This window comes from Delphinapterus leucas, chromosome 15, assembly GCF_059928025.1.
Source record: "Delphinapterus leucas isolate spDelLeu-1000000601 "Yukka" chromosome 15, BTC_Dleu_Yukka2, whole genome shotgun sequence".
NCBI lineage: Eukaryota > Metazoa > Chordata > Mammalia > Artiodactyla > Monodontidae > Delphinapterus > Delphinapterus leucas.
This window is the reverse complement of record NC_143143.1, coordinates 19,834,111-19,857,712: the sequence shown is the minus strand read 5'-3', so window position 1 is coordinate 19,857,712 and position 23,602 is coordinate 19,834,111. Positions and strand designations below refer to the sequence as shown.

The window sequence follows — 23,602 nt, the reverse complement described above, 5'->3', positions numbered from 1 at the left end:
TTCAAAATGATCACCAGGATAAGTCTAGTTACCATGCCATCTTGAAATCCTTAATACTTTTGGAACAAGAGGCCTTGCATTTTCATTCTGCACAGGGCCCTGCAAATTAGGTAGTGGGTCCTGCCTGTCATCTCTATTAGAATGTAAGCTCCATAAGGGCAGGACCTTAGCTCTTTTGTACCTCAATGGACACAGAATTTATCCAACTGATATTCCGGCCCAGGTGTTCCAGGAAATACTCTTATGCTGGCTGGGTAAATACTGGGATCCCCACCTGAAGGTCCCTCTGCCCCAGAACCTTCGGGCCTCTCTGTGATCCAGCAGCTGAAGAGTTAACATATGGGTCTCTAGGACACTGCTGCTCCAGCCCTCAGCCAGCATCCCCTTCCTCCCCTTAGAAGGGCAGCCTCTGCACCCTTGGGGTGGTTAAACATTTCCACGAGTACCCCAGGACACAGCACAGCACCTGGCATTTGGTAGGTGCCCAAAAATATTGTTGAATGAATAACTAAATTCATTTGTTTATTCAGTGACTAAATGGGTATCAAATGGGCACTGCCAGACTCAGTACTATGCAAATGTAGGCGTGTGCTGGGACAGACTCTGCGTTTCGGTGAACAGCTTGTGATCTAATGGGAGTCCCAGGATGCCCTGTTGGCTATATGATTTGCAGGGGCCAGTGCAAAATGAAAATCCTGGGCTCCTGGTTCAAAACGCAGGCAAAAAAAGCTATCTCCTTTCTTCTGCCATCTCTCTCTCCATCTGTCTTGGTGTCTTTTATTTGCTATGAAATGTCACACTCCCTCCGGCACGGGAACACTCAAGGGGTGAGTGCATACCCTCGCAGGTGCCTAGGGCTTTCAGCCAACCCTGGTTCTCCCAGCGTCCATGCCCAGGCCCCCACCACAAGCCAAGGGTGGCAGTGGTCTCTGGTTGGGGTGGGGAAGTGAGCAGCTGAGGACCCATCCCAAGGAGAACGGGAGGTGGGGAGGTGATGGGGGGTGGGATGCCACGTGAGTAGAGGCTCCAAGCCCAGGGCACATGCTCCATTGACCCATCAGAGTTACTAATAAAACACACATTCAAGATAAATCTATTAAGAATTTCAGGATGGTGACTAAAGAGCATTAACCTCAAGCACAGGGCCCTGAGCGACCGAACTGGTCTCGCACCCATGTTAGATGCAGGCTCTGTCCTTCTGCTCACGGGCTGTCCTCCAACCAGGCACCCCCATGCCCGTGAAGGGGGGGATCCCGGGGCTGACCGGGTGCAGGGGGAACCCTCTCTCTTTCTCTCCGCAGGGGCTGTGAGGGCCTCCAGCGTCTTCCCCATCCTCAGTGTCACGCTGCTGTTCTTTGGCGGGCTCTGCGTGGCAGCCAGCGAGTTCCACCGCAGCAGACACAATGTCATCCTCAGCGCGGGCATCTTTTTTGTCTCTGCAGGTGAGCATCTGGTCTCAGCCCTGAGGGCATCACAGACACCAGACCCAAGGCAGGGCCACCAGGACAAAGCAATGCTATTCAGGGTTCCCTCCAGGGAAGGAACAAGAAAACGTTCAACTTGTGTGTTAAGAATGAGAACCAAAGACTTTAATTAGAACCAAAGATGCTGACATTCTAGCTGAGAATGCACGGAGGGGAGATGAGGAGAAGGTCAGCTTGGAGAGGCGGAGAATGACTAATGAGAGTGTGCATGTATATGTCTGCACATAGTGGGCAGGGGGCAGTATGGTGTGTGTAATGTGTGACCTGAGAGATGGCTTCAGTGTGTTTTAAAGGGGTCCATCTTTCTGTTCATTTGGACATCGTCATACACTATCCCTGGCCCTTTGAGACCTGTGTTTGCTGGTTTAAATGCTGTTCACAGCTCTTCAAGCGCACAAATCCTCAGACTGCTCAAAGCATCTCTGGGAACAAGGTAAAAGTCAGCAGCCCCAGATGCTCTCGGGGAAGACCTTATCATCGATAGCAGCCTTGACCGGAAGGTGGCACAGGGTGGCAAGGAGGACGAGGCAGTCCCCAGGAAGAGGTCCTATTTCTGCACCCTCTCTCCTCCCTTCATCTCCATCCCTCCTCCACCTTCCTCATCGTCCTCTCTTCCCTCTGGGTTTCCACTCCACCATCGCTTTACAATCTCTTCCCACCCCGCCCCTCAATCAATGCCATCTGGATGAAATGCTTTAGAGACGCAAAGAACAAGGTGAAGGTGGGAGGGAGGGGAGCTTGACTCTTTGGTGATGACCTCCAAACTTTGACCCATAACGGCAGAATATTTACTGGGGTAGAAACAGTGGGGAAGAGTATAAAATGGTGGGTGGGAGGGGCTTACCCTCCTGGATTTGAATTCTGGCTCTACCTGTGGAGCCTTGGGAATGTCACCAAATCCCTATAACTTGGTTTCCTTGACTGTAAAATGGGAAATAATAATAGTACCTATTTTATAGGGTTTTTGGAAGGAGGTTGAACATAAAAATCACAATATTATTTTCTAGCATTGGAAAAGCAACACAATATAGTTCCAAAGTTGGAAGCCCAGCATCCCAGCCTCCTCCAAGATATTGCTCAAGTTTCTTCCCTACTGTTTTCCCTTCTTTGGAATGGGAAAAGTGGATGGCATCCAGGTCTGAGTCTCTGGGAACCAACTCAAGCAACAGACCGGGGGAAAGCCGCCATCTTGTCAGGAGAATAAGATTAGCCCAAAGGTGATGCTCTGTGTGGACAGATGGTAACAGCTGGTAAACCCAGGGACCTGTGTTGCTTTGAGGCACGTTCTAGTTGCTGGTGGCCCCCTCCAGACCTCCTGGGCTCTGACTGACCCAGAGGATGCTGTGTTGTGCTGATATGAGGGTTTCCTAAACAGGAGAAGATCATTATTTTGTCCCCCAAGGGGATTGTTGAGGGAGAGTGTGTCACCAGCAACCTTCTTCTCACAAGGGGTGTTGTGAGAGATGGCAGGTAGATTAGACACATGGGAACCGGGGAACATGAGGGGCAGCAGCAAAGCCCTGAGGGGAAGCCAGAAGCTGGGGGTCTCATCCTAGCTATCCCCCTACCACTGGTCTCCCTGAGGACCCTGAAGAGCCTCAGTTTCTCCACCTACAAAGTGAAAATTTGGGAGGATTCAGCACTCCCTAAGGCTCTTTTTTGCTCAGTTATTCTAAGGTTCTGTGGTTTCAGGCAAGCAGCCAACAACCCTTTATTGAGTACCTACTATGTGCCAGGCACTAGGCATTATGCTCAAGACCATGGGCTCTGAAGCCAGGCTGCCTGGTGCAAATCATGGCTCTACCACTTCCCAGCTGGGTAAGCTCGGGCAAGTCTCTTAACCACTCTGTGCCCCAGTTTCCTCATCTGAAAAATGGGGATAATAATGGCTCTACCATTTAAGGCTGTTCAGAGAATTAAATAGTTGGTATATGGAAAGAGCCTAGAACTGCATCTAGCCCGCAGTAACTGCTGGATGCATAATAACTGCTACTATATACATTGTACCATTTAATTCTCATGCTGATGCAATTCAACAAGTATGCACAGTGCTCTTGTTTGGGTCAGGCTCTGGGCAAGGAGAGGAGGCCATAGTAGTGAACAAACCTAGCCTAGGTCTGCCCTTAGGGAGCTTACGGTCTAATGGTTGGGAGAAAGTGATTACCCACTTAACATCTAGTTCTTCCTAAGCTTTTTTACTGAAATCTAAATCCACCCATGGCCAAGAGACAGTCCTGGATTCAAATCCCACCTCTGCCATTTCCCAGCTGTGTTGACTTGGAAGGTTATTTATCTTCTCTGTGTCCCAGTTTCCTCATCTGTAAAAGAGGGGTGTTTTTTTTTTTAAGCAGGCCTGTTGCAATGATTAATTGAGATCATGCACATAAAGACTTTGCACAGTGCCTGGTACATCATCAGTGCCCTAGAAATAAGTGGCAACTCACTTGGCTTGGCCGCTTGCTTTAACCTGGGCTGACATCCGAGCCTCTCCTTGAGCTTCTTTTGTTTTTTTCCCAGCAAGACTTCCTTTCAGGGCTTCTCGAACTTTGCCACCAAAATTTACCTGTGGGCAGAGGAGAGCGAAAACGGGGCCCTGGGAAGTCAGGGGGCATCACCAGAAGCCACCTTCCGTGAGCTGAAATGTCTCTGAAGACTGTCTCCCATTTATACTTAAAAATTCATGTGAATTCTGCTCTCTCCTCATTATATTCATGTTCATTTTAATATAAAAGAATGTGTCTTCCCTACTCATCTTCAAGCCAAATTGACACTCTAGAAAGAGGAGCCGTTTTTCAATCTGTGGCTTCCTGCAGCCTGACACAGGGCTGGCTGCATCAACTCCCATATTAAGAAATAGCTCAGTGATTAGAACTCGCTGCCTACCTGCTGAGGGCCTGCGCTGGGGAAGGCCAAGAGGAGACAGGGAAGAAACAGACCTTGGCCCTGCCCTCTAAGGGGTAAGTCCTAGATGGAATATGGCCAGAGATTGTATTCAAAATATGAATTCCCCTTAATGCATGAGCACCAGCCAATCAGAACGATAGCACTGGAGCAGAGTGGGGGTGGCCCTTGCTATGCCAAGCTTTAACCCTTTGGTTGCTGGACTCCAGGGAGACCTTGGGGACCCCCAGAGTATGGGGTCTTCAAGGAATGGAGAGGATACTCAGGAGGCCATTGGAAATGGTTATTTACCAACTGGTACTGGGAACTGTAATGAGGAACAGCTTCCATTTAGAACCACCCTACAGGTGGCCCAGATTTGGAGGCAAGGAGACACCAGGTGATGTACCAACCTCCCTGAGTCATTATTGGTATCAAGGCCCGGATGAAACCCTTAAAGCAAAGGACACAAAGAGACATTCTACCTTTGGAGCAATAATGTGAGAGAAGTAGTCACAGATGAGGGCAACCCCCAGGCCCTCAGTTTCTACTGTTTCTTCTTACTACTCCCTAGAGAATCAATTTCTCTCCAAGCGACTAGTCAGCTCTTTCCAGGGCTATTCCGTTGGCACAAGGGGGCTCTAAGTCGGCAGACCTTGTCTACTGGGGACGACAGCTTCATGTTCCCCAATTCTTGATGCTTGAACAACAGATAATCTAAAGCATTATCGTATCCCGTGCAGATAAAAAGCCTTAGCTACTGCACCTTCCCCATTCGTTCCCCAAACTGCAGCTCCAGACCCATATATGTCCACTCAGCAACCACATTCCGACTCCCAATAAGCACTTCCAGCCCCCCTCCTCTTCTCTAAGCCTATTCTCTCTGCTGCCTCTTATTTTAGCTCAAGATACCATCAACCTCCCCTTCATCCAAGCTAGAACCCTACTAGTAAGTCACTCTCAACTCCGCTGTCAATCACCTTTCATCTCCTGTTGTTCAGGACCCAGCTTAAATGTCACCCTGTCTTCAGAACAAGGGGGTTTACTCATCCTCTCTTTCTCTCTTTGCTCCTGAACCATTTCATATGTGTCTCTGGAAGAACCCTTTACTATATTTTGCTATAATTCCATTCACATGGCAGTTTCTTCTGCTAATGGTGAGGAACTCAAGGGCAGGGATCTGCATCTCGTTCATTTTACCATCATCGTGACTTATTGCTGAAGATTAAGCTTTGAGGGAATGAATTGCTTGGAAAGTACATACATTCTGAATTCTACTGCACTTGCTGAAAGAGTAAGGTGAATTCTTTACCTGAACGCTTCCCACCCAGAATGGAGTGGCAGAATTCTTCATTTCCCGAGAGACAGACCCTGCAAGAAGAGCTCAGCAGCTGGATTTCCTGGCCATAAATCCATTCTCCTCTCTCCCTGTTGACTCCACATTTTTTTTTTAATAGATATTTCCAGCCTAAAAGTGACAGTTACCTCTGAGGTTTATAAAGGATGTATTTTTCTTTCCCCTTCTCTTAGGGTTAAGCAACATCATTGGCATCATAGTTTATATATCAGCCAATGCTGGAGACCCCGGGCAGCGTGACTCCAAAAAGAGCTACTCCTATGGCTGGTCCTTTTATTTCGGAGCCTTCTCTTTCATCATCGCGGAAATTGTAGGAGTAGTCGCTGTGCACATCTATATAGAAAAACATCAGCAGTTACGTGCCAAATCCCACTCGGAGCTCCTGAAGAAATCTACCTTTGCTCGCCTTCCACCCTACAGGTATAGATTCCGGAGGCGGTCAAGTTCCCGCTCCACAGAGCCCAGATCCCGAGACCTGTCCCCCATCAGCAAAGGCTTCCACACCATCCCCTCCACTGACATCTCGATGTTCACCCTTTCCCGGGACCCCTCAAAGATCACCATGGGGACCCTCCTCAACTCCGACCGGGACCATGCTTTTCTACAGTTCCACAATTCCACGCCCAAAGAGTTCAAAGAGTCGTTGCATAATAATCCGGCCAACAGGCGCACCACGCCCGTCTGAACTGACTTCTGCCCTCTGCCCTCCACCCCAGCACAGCCCGGTGGGAAGTGGACAGAGGTGTCTCTGAGGTTGCATGGCATGGTCCTCGTGATGGTATTACTTTTTACACAGACTGAAACCAAATGGACTCAGCCCTCTCCCACAGTTCGCCCCTCTCCCTCCAGGTCCTAACCCCTCTGTCCCTCCCCGACTTTTCAAGCCAATCCCATGACGTCTCTCTCTGTGTATCTGTGCCAGATGTTTTCCTTTCTTCCTTCTTTACTGGAAGGACCTCCACATTCTTCCCTCCTTGGAAGAGGACTTCACTCAAAGTCACGGGTGGTGGCTGGTGGGGGGGGCGGGGGGGATCTCCGAATCCCCAGGCTTGTGCATAGTTGTCCCCATTGTCCACTCCAAATCCTCAGGACACCAACGGCCCAGGTGGCCCTGAGGGAGGCATTCACCTTTCTGTGTTAGAAAAACATGCCCAGAAATCAAAGATGTCAGAGCCCTGAAGCAGCTACTGTAATAGGCACTCACATATTAAAGGTTTTGCCTTGTCGTAACCAACAGAGCTGGGGTGCTTTGTTTCTTCTGGGTAATCCCTGCACAAATTTACAAATTCATTTGCCCTGCCCTCAAACTGCCTCATGTACGTGTTGGAAGCTGAGCTTTGCTCATCCACACTCTAGCCACTAGGAAGGATCCTCCTTTACCTCTGGAGGCCAGCAGGGTGCTCCTACCAATGTCAGAGTCTGTGTGTCTCTCACCTAAATCCCGGGAAGCTACTGGGGGCAAGCATGTGTTCAAAAATCTGGCTCTGGCACCCAGTAGCTCTAGGACCTTGGGAAAACCCACCCGACCTTCAAACCTCAGTCTCCTCGTCTGTAAAATGGAGCGTGGCACAGTGTTCTCCTCCACAGAGTTGTGAGGCTTAAATAAAACTTCATGGTAAGGTGATTAGCGCACTGCAAATAATCAATATGTATATTTTTTAATTTTTGGATGAATTCTGGGTAGAGTGAGCATTACCTGAGTTTGGGCTGCCATAACAAATACTATAGATCAGGGTGGCTTAAACAATAGATATTTATTTCTCAGAGTTCTGGAGGCTGGGAAGTTTAAGATCAGGGTGCCAGCAGATTTGGTTCTGCTCTCTTCCTGACTTGCAGACAGCTGCCTTCTCACTGTGTCCTCACTTGGCAGAGCCACTAACTCCATCACAAGGGCCCCACCCTCATGACCTCATCTAACCTAATTACCTCCCAAAGGTCCCATCTCCAAATATCACCACATCAAGGGTTAGGGCTTCGATAAGTGAATTTGGATGGTGGGGAGGGACCCCATTCAGTCCTCAGCAAGCATGACTGCAGGAAGATAGAAGCCAAATGGGAGCTATTCTTTTTTGGGGGGAAGGGTGTACTTTGCCCAGGCTCTGAGAGGCATGGGGGCAGGGGGTTAGAAATTGGAAGGACATTTGGATATTTTGAAAAATTGATATCAGAAAGCATGAGAAGGGCTTCCCTGGTGAGTCAGTGGTTAAGAATCTGCCTGCCAATGCAAGGGACATGGGTTCGTGCCCTGGCCTGGGAAGATCCCACATGCTGCAGAGCAACTAAGCCCATGTACCACAACTACTGAGCCTGAGCTCTAGAGCCCACAAGCCACAAATACTGAGCCCACGTGTCACAACTACTGAAGCCCGCGTGCCTAGAGCCCGTGCTCCGCAACAAGAGAAGCCATGACAATGAGAAGCCCGTGCACCACAACAAAGAGTAGCCCCCGCTCGTTGCAACTAGAGAAAGCCCGCGCACAGCAACAAAGACCCAACACAGCCAAAAATGAATGAATGAATGAATAAATAAATAAATAAAAGCATGAGAAATGGATGTCACCTCTGCCCACAGTGACTCCTGGGGTGCTTGTGGCGCACGCCAGCTCGTCACACCTCCAAGGAGCTTCCCACTTCTGGGGTTCAGTCAGCTCAAGGGGGCAGAGTTATGGTCATAGGAGCTCATGCTTACCTGACACTGTTGGTACCTGGTTGTGTTCTACAGCCTTACACATATTGTACCATTTCATCCTCTAGAAATATCCCCATTTTACCAAGGAGGAAACTGAGGCCAGAGAGGGTATGTGATTGCCCACACTTCATCCCTGCTACAACCTCGAAGTCCTGGGAAGCCTGTCATGTGCCTGCACTCACACCCTCGGTGAATTTTACTGTAAAGCGCAGAGGAGTAACAATTTGTTTTGTTTGACACTTGAGAATCATTGTATGCAAATTACACCCATACATCAAATTACCTCAATGAATCCTTAAGACAACCCCACATGTAGTAGGAATTATTATCCGCATTTTGGCAGGTGAGGAAATAGAGGCTCAAGAAGAGTATCTTAGGGGCTGGTGAACAGAGCCAGCGTTTAGAGGCAAGCCTCTGCTTCCTAATTTGACTGATTTCCTCCCTCTGCCAGCATTTCCCAAATCTCAGTCATCTGAGTTCAACCATTGCAAAGTGTTTCACATCCACATACCACATTAACCATTATTTATTTGATGTTTCTCTTTAAATTGACTCATTTTTTACTTCAATAAATACATCTCGAAAGTGAACTTTATATCACTACTGTAAAAAAGAAAACTGGAATTGCTTGCCGTAAGCAAATGGTAACTGGGAAAATAAATACAGTAAAAACAACACAATCACACCATACTCTAGCTGCTGCCTGTTCTAAGCCGAAGGCCAGCTGCCTGCTCTTTGTAAAAAGGATATAACCAAAACGTTAGAAAGATTAGTTAAGATACGCTGGCACCAAAGATGCTTGCTTTGGCTTAATCAGGAGAACCAGAAAGGGGAAAACCTTCTCACTAATACTTCTCTCTAATATTGCAGCTGTGTGTCACATCAAGTTATCTCACCCCACACTTTGGGAAAAGTGGCTCCAGGCACCCTTGGAGAGGGAAGGATCTGGGAGATGGAGTAAATAGGTGATGAATACTCTGAAGGGGAAGAAGCAACCTGCAGCCCTGGGAACTACGAGTTTGTCAAAAACAAGGCATCTGGGGAGTTGATCGGGGACGGGGAGAAAGGTCCCAGGGGCTTAACTAGCTGGGTGTCTGCTCTGGAGACCCAGTACGGAGCCTTCTGCAAAGGCCAGAGAGCAGGAGGAGGAAAGCAGGCACCTGACGCCTGGAAGGACCCCCGCACCTCTAGGTCTGCTCCCTGCAAGGTTTTGGTGCATGGGCCGTCAGAGTGGCTTTGCTTGAAGACCGATCAGCTGGACCCAGCTGGCTGACATCAAATAAATATTCATATCAACACTCGTGGTTCACAGCCAGGACCCCGGGCAATCCTGGTCATCCAAACCCCTGTGAAGAGTATTCACATTCACCAGGCTCCCACTGTGTGTGCCAAGCAATGTGCCAGGAACTTCTCTTATTTTGTCTCATTAATCCTAAAATTCGAGGTAGGTACTATTGTTAACCCATTGGATAGATGTTGAAACTTGCAAAGAGAAAGCAAAGCAGGTACTCCAACCTAATTCCAAAGCCTAGGCAATAGCCACTCACTAATCATCTCTGGTCACACTTCTCAAATCTCTTGCTCCATCGCTGAGTTCCCAACCTCCTTCTCCCCACAATGCAGCTCCCTTTCCCAGCCCACTCATTTCTGGAACAGCAGCGTCCTACGGCCAATCTCAAGAGACCAGAACCTTGGGGTTTCTCTTTTATACTTCTCTATTCTGCAGCCCCGAGAGCTGATCTTTAGCTAAGCTCTTCTCTACCTTTCGAGAGGGCATAACATTCAAGCAAGCAAACTCTGCAGCTGCACTGCCCAGATTTGAATCCCAACTTTGCATTTATCAGCCATGAGAACTTTCACAAGATAATCTCCCTGTGCCTCAACTTCCCCAGCTGTAAAATGGACACAAAAATAGTCTTCACTCCATAGGTTTGTGGTGAGGATTCAATGAACTTATTTTCATAAAGCATTTGGAACTGTACTTGAAACACAATAATCACCACATAAATGTTAGCTATTATTATTTAATACTGTTCACAGATTTACGTTTTTCCTCCTGGACCCTTTCCCTCTTGTTTTCCAGATTGTGTTGACACTCTTCTGCTCTAATCAAGCCAGTGTCCACATACTTATTCCCAATTCTTTAGCTTTGTCAATGAGTATTATCCCTGCCTGCAATGTTTTCCCTTGTCCTCTCCAAATTCTTGTCCATTCTTCAAGGCCAAGATTAAGCCTCATCCCTTCCATGAAGTCTGTAGTGATTTCTCGGGCCACATAATCTCTCACTTCGTGGCATTCATTCATTCACTCACTCACTCATTCATTCATTCATTCATCTAGCACTTATTACTGAGTACCTACTATGTGTCAGAAACAACCATAATCCCCACAGATATGACCACCGCCCTCATGGAACTCCCAGTCCAGTACTAAACAAGTACTAAAGTCCTAAACAAGTAAACACACACATCAACATCATTTACAACTGCGATCTGTGTCATAAAGGGAAGGTAGAGAGTAAAAAGTACACAGGCATGTAAACGGAGGGCTCTAATTTTGATGGAGAGTCAAGGAACAGGAGTTGGCATTTACAGTTATGTCTAAAGGTAGAGCTAACATTATCCAAATAAAAGAGGGACACATGGAGGGAGAAAAAACCCAAGCGTGTGCAAAGGCCCTGAGACTGGAAAGACCCCTCCTCCAAAAAAGTCAGTAAAGCTGGAGCACATACAGGAAGAGTAGCATCAGATGAGACTAAAACAAAAGCTGGATCCAGAGGATGTCAAATTACAGGCATGTTAAAGGTCTTGAATTTTGATCCTAAATACATTCAGAAGCCATTTAAGAGTTTTAATTAGGGATACATTAGAGACAATCTAATACGTATTTTCAGAAATTTTATATGATAGGTACCCAGTGAAATACTAGTTTCATAAATATTATCTTTAGAAGTACTTCTTTAAGAGCTTGTACATTGCCTGCTTTATCCACAGTCTCTGGTAGGTGGACATGATCATGAATTGGACATGACCTTGCCCCCAGGCACAGCTGATTAGATCATAGATTGCACCTCATCTAAGGCTAGCCAACCCATTCATAGCGTGGCCAGTGGCCTGGGACTTGCGACTTGACTTAAAGGGGTAAACTGAGAAAAGAAAAAGGTAAACTGAGACAATCAGATGATCTCTGCTGGGAACTTTAACTAAGAGACACAGAAATCGGTTGCTGGTTGGCTAGGGGGAGCAAAACAGAAAAGATATAAGGAAGCCTTGGGACTAGGGCAGCAACAATAGGCCAAATGCAAGTTGAAGTTATTAAAAAAAAACAAAAAAACTGTTTGGTCATGAGAAGACAACCCTGCAAAGCCTTCCCATTATACTTAAATAAAATCCAAATTTTTGCCCTGGTCTCCAAGGTCTTGCATTATAAAGATTATACTAACGGGAATTCCCTGGCAGTCCGGTGGTTAGGACTCTGCACTTTCACTGCCGAGGGCATGGGTTCAATCCCTGATCAGGGAACTGAGATCCCATATGCCATGTGGCTAGGCCAAAAAATTAAATTAAAAATAAAAATCGTACTAACCTATCCATCTTCATTCCATGCCACCTTTTATCTCGTGGCCTACACTTCAGTCACATGTCCTCCCTTTTCAGTTCCTTGATCTAGCCAAACATATTTCTGCCTCAGGGCCTTTGCACCGGCTGTTCCCACTGCCTGAATTCTCTTCTTTTTATGTGGCTGTCCCCTTCTCATTCTTCAGGTCTGAGCTGACAAGTCACCTCTTCATTTACCAACTCTCAAAAGCAAATCCCCTGTTATTCTTTAGTATAGTCCATACTTATTCTCTTGATAGCTTGGAAGGGTGTAATATTTTATCTTTTGCTTGTTTGTTTACTTACTAGGAGATAAGTTCTGTGAGAGCGGTGTACTTGACTGTCTCGTTCTAGCTACTCATCTGGTAAGTGCTCAGCTATCCAAAGGAAGGAAAGAGAGAAGGAGAATGCATTAAGTACTATTTAGGAGAAAACAAATATCACAAAGAGAGGAAGAGAGTGGCTTCCTTGGGTTCTAATAGCTTCCCTGTCCCATTTCCTCCAGGCCCAGCTGTACTGCAGGTGCAGTCCTCAGATCTCTGGGAGACTTTTTCCAAATTCCTTCAACAATCTCCCCTTGCCTTGAGCAAGCCTGAGTGAGTCTCTGTTCCTAGTTACCAAATGAACATTGACTAGAACCTCTGAAGCTTCCAGAACTGGGGAACACCCAGCCATAGGGGAGCAGCTGAGTGTCCCTCTTAGGGACAGCAGGACAGCTGGACCAGAATGGTATTTAGTCAGGATGTTTATAGAAGGGAGATCAGAACCTCAAAGCCAGTTCAGTTCAGAAAGAGCCAAGACTGAGAAAGAACCAGGGACCAGAAACCAGGTGGCAGTGTCTGAGGGCTAGTAAATCATCAGCTTAAAATGAAAGCTACCATAAAGGCAATGGCAAGGCCAAGTTACTAGGCTGAAAGCAAGCAACTCCTGGAGGTTAGATTAAATTTGTGGAACGCTGATTCCCTCTTTGTAAATATAAAAAAACCCCAAAGAAACAAAAAGCAGTTTTAAGATGGTGGTCTGGACTTCATGGGTCCTTCTCTCCCGCTTTAAGTAAGAACCTTTTGTCTGAAAGTAACACCCAATTCTAACTTAACTAGATTGTATTTATCAGGTAAATTAAGCTGTCATAACAAACCCCCAAATTTCTGGGGCTTAACCAAATAAACCTTTATTTCTTGCTCACACAGAGTCCAGTGTAGGTGTTTCTGGCTGAGTAACACTCCTGGATGGCTCTGCTCCAAGCTGTAACTCAGGGAACCAAGCTGCTTCTATCTTGTAGTTCTGCCATCTTGTGGCTTCAGGGTGGTCCTGATATCACCCACCTTGGTAGATGGGGGGAGGAGGACAGGTGAGGGGTGGTGATGAGGAAGTGAAGGATCATGCACCTAAACTTAATTACCTTGACCCAGAAGTAACCCATTCATTCCATTAGTAAGAGCAGTCACATGGTTCCATCTAGATTCCAGGGGAGGTGATGCTGAAAACATCATCCATGGCTGAAGAGTTGTTTCCTAGTAATGTCTCTACATAACATAAGATATTCATTGATATTTGGCAAGTGACTAGTCATCTCTGCCATTCAACTTAAGTATGAAAAAATGTTTCCTCTGTAAAAAGAAATCTCAAGATAAAGGGGCTCACAGGTTAGTTAATTCAGCAGCTCAAAGATAAATCCAAGGACCCAAAGTCTTTCCATCCTTGCACGCTTCCATCCTCGGGCCAGTATCCATCATACCAAGATAAAATATCCCAGCATATCCAGATGCAACATCCAGCACAAAAGCTGCCTCTTTCCTGTGTGTCTTTTTTTTTTTTTTTAATTTATTTTCTTGGCTGTGTCGGGTCTTAGTTGCGGCACGCAGGATCTTCGTTGAGGCGTGCAGGATCTTTTTTGTTGTGGTGTGGGGGCTCTTCATTGTGGTGCTCAGGCTTCTCTCTAGTTGTGGCGTGTGGATTTTCTCTCTCTAGTTGAGGCGCCCGGCTCCAGGGCACATGGGCTCTGTAGTTGTGGTTCGCAGGCTCCAGAGCATGTGGGCTCTGTAATTTGCAGCACGCGGGCTCTCTCATTGAGCCACGCAAGCTCAGTAGTTGTGGCGCACGCGGGCTTAGTTGCCCCGTGGCACGTGGGATCTTAGTTCCCCGACCAGGGATCAAACCTGCATCCCCTGCATTGGAAGGCGGATTCTTTACCACTGGACCACCGAGGGAGTCCCTCTTGCGTGTATTTAAGAGGGAAGAAACCTTTCTTAGAAGTTACTCCATTAGATTTTCCCCTTATTCTCTTTGGCCAGAATTAGGCTCCATGTCTACCACTAAGCCAGTCACCAATAAGGGGAATAAAATTACCATGAGGGACCCAGACCAGTGGTTCTCAGCCCTGGATGCACATTAGCACCATCTGGAGGAGGATTTTTTAAATATAAATGTCCAGGTGCCCCAGCAGAGATTCTTACTTAATTCGTCAGAAGGGAGGCTGAGCTTCACAAGTCACCAATGACAGTTTAAGGAACAAAGTCCATTCACATTATTGTTTGCTTGATCCATAGGTTGTTGATAAAAATTGGGAACTTAGAGTGATAAAGCAAATGGGACAAAGAGATAGCAACTGGGGAATCTGGATAAAGGGTATGGGAAGGAGCTCTTTCTTCATTCTTGACATTTTTTCTATAGGCTTGACGTTATATCAAAAAAGTTACCAGAAAGGGGGGACGGGATGGGAACTTACATATAAAAGCCAGGATTTGGGGCTTCTCTTGAAAATCAGAAAATCTGGGGAAACAGGGTCTATATTCCTGCAGAAGATAAAAAGTTGATCCGATAGTAGCGCCCAGACCTCTCAACAAGTACATCCAGGGCAAGGGCCTCGGCATCAGTGTCGTTAGCTGGAGCTCAGGTGAGTCTTAAAATCAGGCTTGGGAATCACTCTCTGGAATTCTTTCCATTTCTATTCATCTTCTTCTATCCTGTTCCATCCTCTTCCAACCTCTAAGTATAGCCTGGATTATTTTTTGCCAAACACAGCACCTTGCAGTTGCCCACACTGAAGTTCGTCCTTGGCAACTGCTCTGCCCACTCACGCAGCCTGGTGAGCTCTTCCTGCGATGTATCGCCAGAGGCTTGGCATTTCACTCCCTGGCATAGCTAAGTGTCATGGGCACATGCAGCACTCTCACCAGTTACTCCTCCAGATCAGTCAGGCAAATGTCAACGAAGACCAGGCCGGCACTGACACCCTGCTGTTTTCAATTAATTAATTAACTAACTCATAACAACCCAACCAAGTCTCCAGTGGCAAGCAAAAGAAGCTAACTTTGGTTACCAGAGGAATTTCGTGTAAGTCAGAGCTTCTCAACAGTGGTGCGATTGACATTGGAGGTTGGATAACTCTTTGCTGTGGAGCTGTCCTGTGCATGGTGGGATGTTTAGCAGCAGCCCTGGCTTCTACCCACCAGATGCCAGTAGCACAACTGCCCTGCCCCCCCAAGTTGTGACAACCAAAAATGTCTCCAGACATTGCCAGAGGTTTGGGGTGGGGGAAGGAGGGATTAAAAGCCACTCTCAATGGAAAGCTGAAGAACTAAGCCTTAGAAAAGATGGCAATCTTGAAACCTAGCATGACCAAGCCTTTCTGTGTCCCCCGTTCCTTGTTTGTAGGGAATAGACTCCAGTCTCCAAGAGCTTCACTGAGTTCCGAAGGGCAGATTCGAATCGCTGCTAATCAGGGAAGGGAGGGGATGCGGAGACAAGGGAGGAACAGTCAAGAAACAACAGTGCAGCCTTGGGGCAGGGTCCTGGTTCCACCTCAAGGGATACACATAACAATATCTTTGAGGTCTTTACAGAACTAAAGCCCCCAACAAATGGAAGATGTTAGCATTCTTCATTCCAGACAAGACCACCCGAGGCCAGATTAAAGGAGTGCAGGCCCCCCACACACCCTAATCCTTATCAGCAACCCCACCCTTGAACCATTGCTATAAAACTCCTCACCAGATCCTCCCGGGTTGGGACACACAGTTTTTCAGGGCACAAGCCTGCTGTGTCCCCCTTTGCCTGGCAAAGAAATAAAGCTGTTCTTTTCTACTTCACCCAAAACTCTGTCTCTAAGATTCAATTTGGCACCAGTGCACAGAGGCTGAGTTTTTGGCATCAGTCTGAGACGTTGTAAGGTTCTAGACAGCAAGGCCTAATAGATGGTTGAGTTTGAATCCTGGCTCCACCATTTTTATTTGTGTGACTTTGGACAAGTTACTTAATCTCTCCATGCCTCAGTTTCCTCATCTGTAAAGGGAGATAATCAGGATAAAATGGGTTATAAGGTGGAAACAAATAACTCCCAAATATCAGTGGCTTAAAGTGCACGCTCTGTGTCCAATGTGGTCAGCTAGGATTTCACTCATGTTGCCCACTTTGGGGGACCCAAGCTGGTAGAGGGCCCCCCATCTGGACATTGCTGGTCAACATGACAAGGAGAAAAGAAAGAGGCAATAAACTGGCTCGTAAACATTTCTACCTGGAAATGATAGAAATCATTCCTGCTCATAATTCATTGATCAAAACAAGTCACATGGCTATACTGAATTTAAAGGGGATGGCAAAGTGAAAATCTGTCACGTGCCCAGAGAAAGGAGAAGAGGAAATATTGATTGATAAATAGCACTAATGCTGGACACTGACCTTCTAAATTTATTGGGAAGAGTAAACAAATTAATACATACAAAGTTCTCAGTACAGTGTCTGGCATCTATTAACTACTCAATAAATATTGGCTTATTATTACTGATTAATTCAGCCAGTGTTTATTGAGCACGGTGATGGTCAGTTTTATGTGAATATTGAAACCGAGCCCCTGTGGGGCTCCCAGGCATAGAAGGCCTTTTTTGTCTTCCATTTCTTGTAGGCAAGACTCCAGCCTCCATGACCTTCCCTGAGTTCCAAAGGGCAGATTCCAACAGTTGCTAATCAAGGGAGAAGTAGCCAAGAAACCACCTGAGGTGAGATTAAAGGGACCCGAGAAGCCCACCAAGATTAGGAGACAACCACCTGAGACCCTGCACACACCCTAATCTTGTCAGCAACCCCACCCTTGAACCACCGTTATAAAACCCTTCATCAAAGCCTCTGGGGTTGGGACACACAGTTTTTCAAGGCAGGAGGCTGCTGTGGTCCCCTTTGCCTGGCAACGTAATAAAACTATCCTTTTCTACTTCACCCAAAACTCTGTCTCCGAGATTCGATTCAGCACTGTTGCACAGAGATCTGAGTTTCAGTAACAATATCCTAGTAGTCCCATCAAACACTCATCTAGGTATTGCTGTGAAGGAATTTTGCAGATGTGATTAACACCTACAGTAGACGTTAAATAAAAGGAATTGTTCTCAATAATCTGGGTGACCTGATGCAATCAGTTGAAGGGCCTTAAGAGTAGAATGGTTCTGCTTCCCTAAAGAAGAAGAAATTCTGGGGAATTCCCTGGCGGTCCAGTGGTTAGGACTCAGCGCTTTCACTGCCGGGGCCCAGGTTCACGGGGTTCAGTCCCTGATTGGGGAACTAAGATCCCACAAGCCACATGGCGTGGCCAAAAAATAAAAGAAGAAATTCTGCCTGTGGGCAGTTGCACCACTTCCTGCCCAAGAGTTTCCAAGCTGCCCTTCCTAACAGCGCGTGCTACAGAGCTTAGATTTGCCCAGCCTGCCCCACAATCACATAAACCAATTCCTTGCCATCTCTTTACAGCCTTCCCCTCAATATCTTCCCACTCCCGCCTCCCCTCCTCCTCTACCACCTTGTTAAAAGACATTCGTGTTAGGTTTTATTCCCCACTTCTGTGATGACTCATTTCTGGTCTCTGACCCCTTTGTCCTGACTCCCCAGCCTCCCTGGTGGAAGTTTCCGGGTTTGTCCTCATCGCCCTGGTTCTTTCTGTCTCCTGCTACCACTTACCTCCTTAGAGATCTAGCAGTTTCTTCCCCTGTGTTGGGTGTCTTGAAGGCTAAAGAGCACAAATTTTGAACCACATGATGTTGGGGCCCAGGGCAGGCTGTCCCCGCAAACAGGCCTCAATCGTATATTGAATTAAAGTTAAGAAACAGCTGATGTAAGAAGGACAGTTTGACCCTCCTCTGTGTCTCTCTGGAAGCAGAAAATAAATTTCCCATGTGATACACACTACTATATATAAAATAGATAACCAACAAGGACCTACTGTATAGCTCAGGGAACTATACTCAATATTTTGTAATAACCTAAAAGGGAAAAGAATCTGAAAAAAAAAAGATATATATGTATGTATAGCTGAATCACTTTGCTGTACATCTGAAACTAACACAACATTGTAAATCAACTATACTTCAATAAAAATAAAGAAAGAAAAGCTTTTTTAAAAAAAGAAAGAAGAGAGCAGAGAATCCCCAAGTCAAAGCAAATCAATCAATCATTAAATTTCCCATGTGAAAATTCACTCCCTGCATCTGGAGATAAAAGGACACCCTTATTGTCAGAGAAAGGGAATTGGGGCGAGAAAACTGTCTAAACAAACATTGTTACTTCTTTAATTTGCTACCCCAAGCTCAAACTCTGTTTCGATTCTTCACTAATTAAGAACCCAAAGCCTAATTTTCTTTGTCCTGTCAATTCCTCATACATTTATCATTTCTTTGTCTACAAAGTATAAAAGCTGCTTGCTTTGGCCACTTCTTAGATCCCATTTCTACCAGGCCTCTTTAATTTGTGCACATAAATTAAAACTTGTTTCCTTTTCTCCTGTTCATCTTTGTGTCCATTTTATTAGTCCAGCCACAAGAACTCAAGAAGGGGAGAGGGATAAATTTCCCCCTCCCTGACAATGACCATGACCGCCTTGCCAGGTGGAGTTCTGTCTGCTGCCCTGGCCCCGCCTTCCCTATCTTTAAAGCAGACCCAGTTCAAGTTCAGGCTCTGTGACTTTAGGCAAGTTGCTTTCTATGCTTCAGTTTACTCAGCTGCTGAAGGGGATCAGGATATACCATCTCGAAATATGCTACTTTGGCATAACGATTATTTTGAGCTGAAGGCAATCAAGAAACCGCAGATGCAGGGAAAGCTCTTTATCCTCCCCCTTCCTGCCTAAAGGCAAGGCATAAATTTCCCTTTGTGAAGGTAAGGGGGAGGAAAGGGAAATTCCCTTTCCCCCTCCTTGATCCTGTACCAGGAAGAGGAACCAACTCTTGTCACTGGTGATGGCACCAACTTGAATTTGCATAAAGAAATTGAACTGAAATAACCCTTATCTTTCATTGTTCCTCCCATACATTTACCTTCCCACGATCTACTGCCCCTAGAAGCCCAAACCTTTTTCCTTTGTCTTGTCGCCTCTCTACAAATGTATTGCACTTTGTTAAAATGGTATATAAGACCGACCCACCTCTTTGAGTTTTTACTTCCTTTCTGCGAGATTCCCTTGTACACGTAAAAAAAATAAAATATTAACATCAAAAAAATTTGTATGTCTTGTAGGGGAGCAAAATTTGCCACCCCAAAATGTGTCTCTTCAGCATAAGGATTAATGATTGATTATTAGTTTTTTGGTTTTTGGTTTTTTTGCTGCACCATGCAGCTTGTGGGATCTTAGTTCCCCAACCAGGGATTGAGCTAAGGCCCTCAACAGTGAAAGCTCGGAGTCCTAACCACCGGATTGCAGGGGAATTCCCTAGGTTGATTATATGTAAGAAACAGAAGACTCAGGAAGAAACTTTGACCTCCCCCTTAGCTGCCTAAAGAATGTAGATAGAGGACCTGTTCTAGGAAGGGAGCTATCACCATAGATAAGTATAGTAAGACCTTAGGTGTGTAGACAGGGAGGAACATAACAGCATCTGATAAAATTCATCTGTGTCCCACTGCCTCTGCCTGGACCAGCAAACATTTATTTACCAAACATTTGCTTCTCCATCTCCATGTGAATTGCCTTCCTTACCTTTGAAGGCCCAGATCCCTACCCCTAACATCCTCTTCTGTCTTAAACTGAAGACTGTATTTAAGGTGAGGGTTTCAGTCATTTTAGTAAATTACTCAGTTTTCCTGGGTCCCTCCCTTTGTTTGGTTTTCTCCTATTAATCTGTCTCATGTCAGTTTAATTCTTAGACCAGCCAGAAGAACCTAGAAGGGAAGAGAAAAATGTATTCCTCCTTGACAGCCTCTTCTTCTGTTACCTGTATTTTGTTGGTTTAATTTGCATAGCCCCATCCACTCAATCGAATAGGGTAGAGGAAAAGTTTTTTCCTCCCCTATACTGCAAAATGCGAATCACAATAGAATCCACCTTACTGGGTACAGTAAGGACTAAACGAGGCAAATGCTTGTGTAGCACTTAACACATGACCAGCTCATAGTCAGTGCTTAATAAGTGAGAACTTGTTAGATAATTACCAATACTACTGTTGATGAAAAATCAATCAGTCAATCTAGAAAGAAATAGAACATTGTATTCCAGCCAAACTGAGGATCCAAGCTCAGTCATGTAACTTTTTGAGACAAAGGGATCGCTGTACATTAAATGATGTATTATTGACGGTTTACGCAATCTAGATCTACACGTATAATACAAAGCAAGTAGTGGGTCTTGGGTCATCATGGCCCCTTACAAGGTCAAGAAAGGTTATCTCCTAAGGAGTTGTGACCCTTGATGAGATTAAGAAGGAATGTGATCTCCTTAGGAGGTCTGGTTAATGCAGATGCACAATACACACCAAACAGGAGGGAGGAAGCCCAAATGGGCAAAAAAACATTTTATGTTTAAATTTTTCTCATCTTGCCATAAAACATGAATTTTATTTCATCATCAGCCCTCCGCACCTCCATCCCCAGCCCTGGTATGTTTGCCTCTTAAGGTCCCAGGACAATTTTGAGAAGGGAAAACAGCCGAGTCACAGAAACTTAACCAATTTTATTAACCACGAGGAAGCTGGTATTGACAAAAGATTAATCAGTTGATCTAAGAAAGAAATGGAAAATTTTTTATTCACGCCAAATTGAGGATTATAACCTGGGAAGAGCATCTTAAAAATCTCCAAGAACTGTTCTGCCCATTGAAAGTCAAGGCACAGTTATGTAAGTTTTTTGAGACAAAATGCTGTACATTAAATGACATATTATTGACAGTTTACACAATCCAGATGTAAGCATCATTGTGGCTCCTTATAAAATCCACAAGGACTGTTATCTTTTAAGGACTTGTCTTATTGGTGCTATGAGAATGTGGCTCCTTAGGGTTGAGCAGGTGTTTCTGCCGATGGGGGAGGTTTGCACAGTGCATAATGTAGGTACACAACACACAGTAGGGGGAGAGAGGAGGCCAAAGGGCAGAGAAAACTTCTCATGTTTAAATTTTTCTTGTCTTGCCATAAAATATGAATTTTATTTCACACTGGCAATCTCCACTCCAAATACCTCTCAAGAAGGGGAACTTCTACAACCTAAATCTGATCATCTTTTCTTCAAACCTACCCTCTCCCATCACGTAACGAGACACTTCCTTTTATTTTTTTTTATTTTTCGGCCACACCGCGCGGCTTGTGGGATCTTGTTCCGCAACCAGGGAGTGAACTCGGGTCTACGGCAGTGAAAGCCTGAGTCTTAACCGCTGGACCACCAGGGAATTCCCAAGACACTTCCTTTTAGCAAGGAGCCCCAGGGAGCTGGCTTCTATTTCCCAAGGCTGAGCCACCCTCGGGCACCCCGTGGTCAACGTGTCCATATTGCCATCCCAGCTGTAGGAGATTCACAAGAAGTCTTGTGCTTTGAAGTGTCCCAGCTTACCTACATTTTACATATCAAGAGGGAAGAGGAGGGCTTCCCTGGTGGCGCAGTGGTTGAGAGTCTGCCTGCTAATGCAGGGGACACGGGTTCGTGCCCCGGTCCGGGAAGATCCCACACGCCGCGGAGTGGCTGGTCCCGTGAGCCATGGCCGCTGAGCCTGCGCGTCTGGAGCCTGTGCTGCGCAACGGGAGAGGCCACAACAGTGAGAGGACCGCGTACCGCAAAAAAAAAAAAAAAAAAAAAAAAGGGAAGAGGAAATCATTATTGGTAAGAAAGATAGGGGAAATAGCAGAGGGGGGATATTCTAAAGCAATTAGTTGGGACAACAGAAGGAACAAAAGGAAAGACATTATGCAAATGGAGGCCATTCCCTCCCTCAGAAGATAATGTCCCCTTTGAACACAAAGGAAGGCTTTTAAAGCAGCCCAGTTCATTCCAATTCTGTTCAAATATGAAGCTTCCTCATGATTAATATTAGGCCTGTGTAGCATCAGGGCTCCGATACTTTAACACTTTCATATTCCCCAGTAATGATGTTAGTATTCACTCTGTTGGATTTTAAATATTTCACAAAATTGGGCAGGAGTCAGTACAGTCATCAATCTTATATTTCTACAAAATAACTCAAAACTGGCATGAGCCCATACCTCTCCTCTTTTTTCGTAGGTTTCCCCTATATAGTCTTTTGAGGGCTACTAAATGGGGGGGAGGGGATCTTCGATAGGAATCCATTCTCTGATTTCAGTTACTTTAGGAGGAGAAAGCAAGGTGTTACTGAACTCAGGGCACCACTCAAAAGCCAATACTTGAGTATTCAGTGTTGGCTGGAAAAGAAAGTTGCTTTTTTCAGGAGGCTGGCAACCTAGGGAGAAGGTAGACTTGTGTCCAAAAACCATCTCCAAAAATTCTGCTCAACCATGAAAGCTTTTTTTTTTTTTTTTTTTTTTTTTTGCGGTACGCGGGCGTCTCACTGCTGTGGCCTCTCTCGCTGCGGAGCACAGGCTCCAGACGCGCAGGCCCAGCGGCCACGGCTCACGGGCCCAGCCGCTCCGCGGCATGTGGGATCCTCCCAGACCGGGGCACGAACCCGCGTCCCCTGCATCGGCAGGCGGACTCCAACCACTGCGCCACTAGGGAAGCCCCAACCATGAAAGCTTTTAAAGGGAGAATCATTTGGGGAGTGGGACAGAGTCTTCGACATCCTTCACTGTGTACAGACTTTCTTCTGATTGGTTGGTGACGAGGTAACAGGGTGGTGTTCCAGGAATCTTGCGCTCAGCCTGAAGTCACCATCCTCCACCTAGGTGGGGGCTTAGTTCCTGCAGAACTCAAAGGTATTTTGTTATGTATATTCCTTGAGGAGGAACCAGGACCCTGCATTTTTTTTTTTAATTTTATTTTTGGCCTTGCCATGCAGGATGCAGGAATCTTAGTTCTCTGACCAGGGATCGAACCCATATCCCCTGCAGTGGAAGCACAGAGTCTTAACCACTGGACCACCAGGGAAGCCTCTGCACTACTGTTCTTGACTTCTCCTCCTTAGTTTCTGCATTCCCTCCCTTCCCTGATAAGCAACTGTTTGAATCTGCCCTTTTGGAACTCAGGGAAGGTCAAGGAGGCTGACCTACAAACAAGAAATGGGGGAACACTGAAAGGATATATACCCAGGAGAGCACCACAGGGTCCTGCTCCGTTTCAAAGGCACAGTGGAATTGGAAAATATCCCCTCTACCCTTGCATCCTTCCTCCATGGGACCAGCACTCTTCTTTCTCTCCACGTGGAGAAACCAGGAGAAACG

At 46.1% G+C, this 23,602-nt stretch overlaps 1 protein-coding gene across 1 annotated transcript; it reads left to right on the top strand.

Annotated features, from left to right (window-relative positions):
* The first annotated feature begins 564 nt into the window (after positions 1-564).
* Positions 565-6,743, top strand: CACNG3 (calcium voltage-gated channel auxiliary subunit gamma 3). The gene is made up of 2 exons (XM_022588511.3): positions 565-1,442; positions 5,895-6,743. The coding sequence occupies exons 1-2, from the start codon at positions 1,175-1,177 to the stop codon at positions 6,404-6,406; spliced, it is 780 nt and encodes a 259-aa protein (XP_022444219.2). The 5' UTR covers positions 565-1,174; the 3' UTR covers positions 6,407-6,743.
* Positions 6,744-23,602: the final 16,859 nt, after the last annotated feature.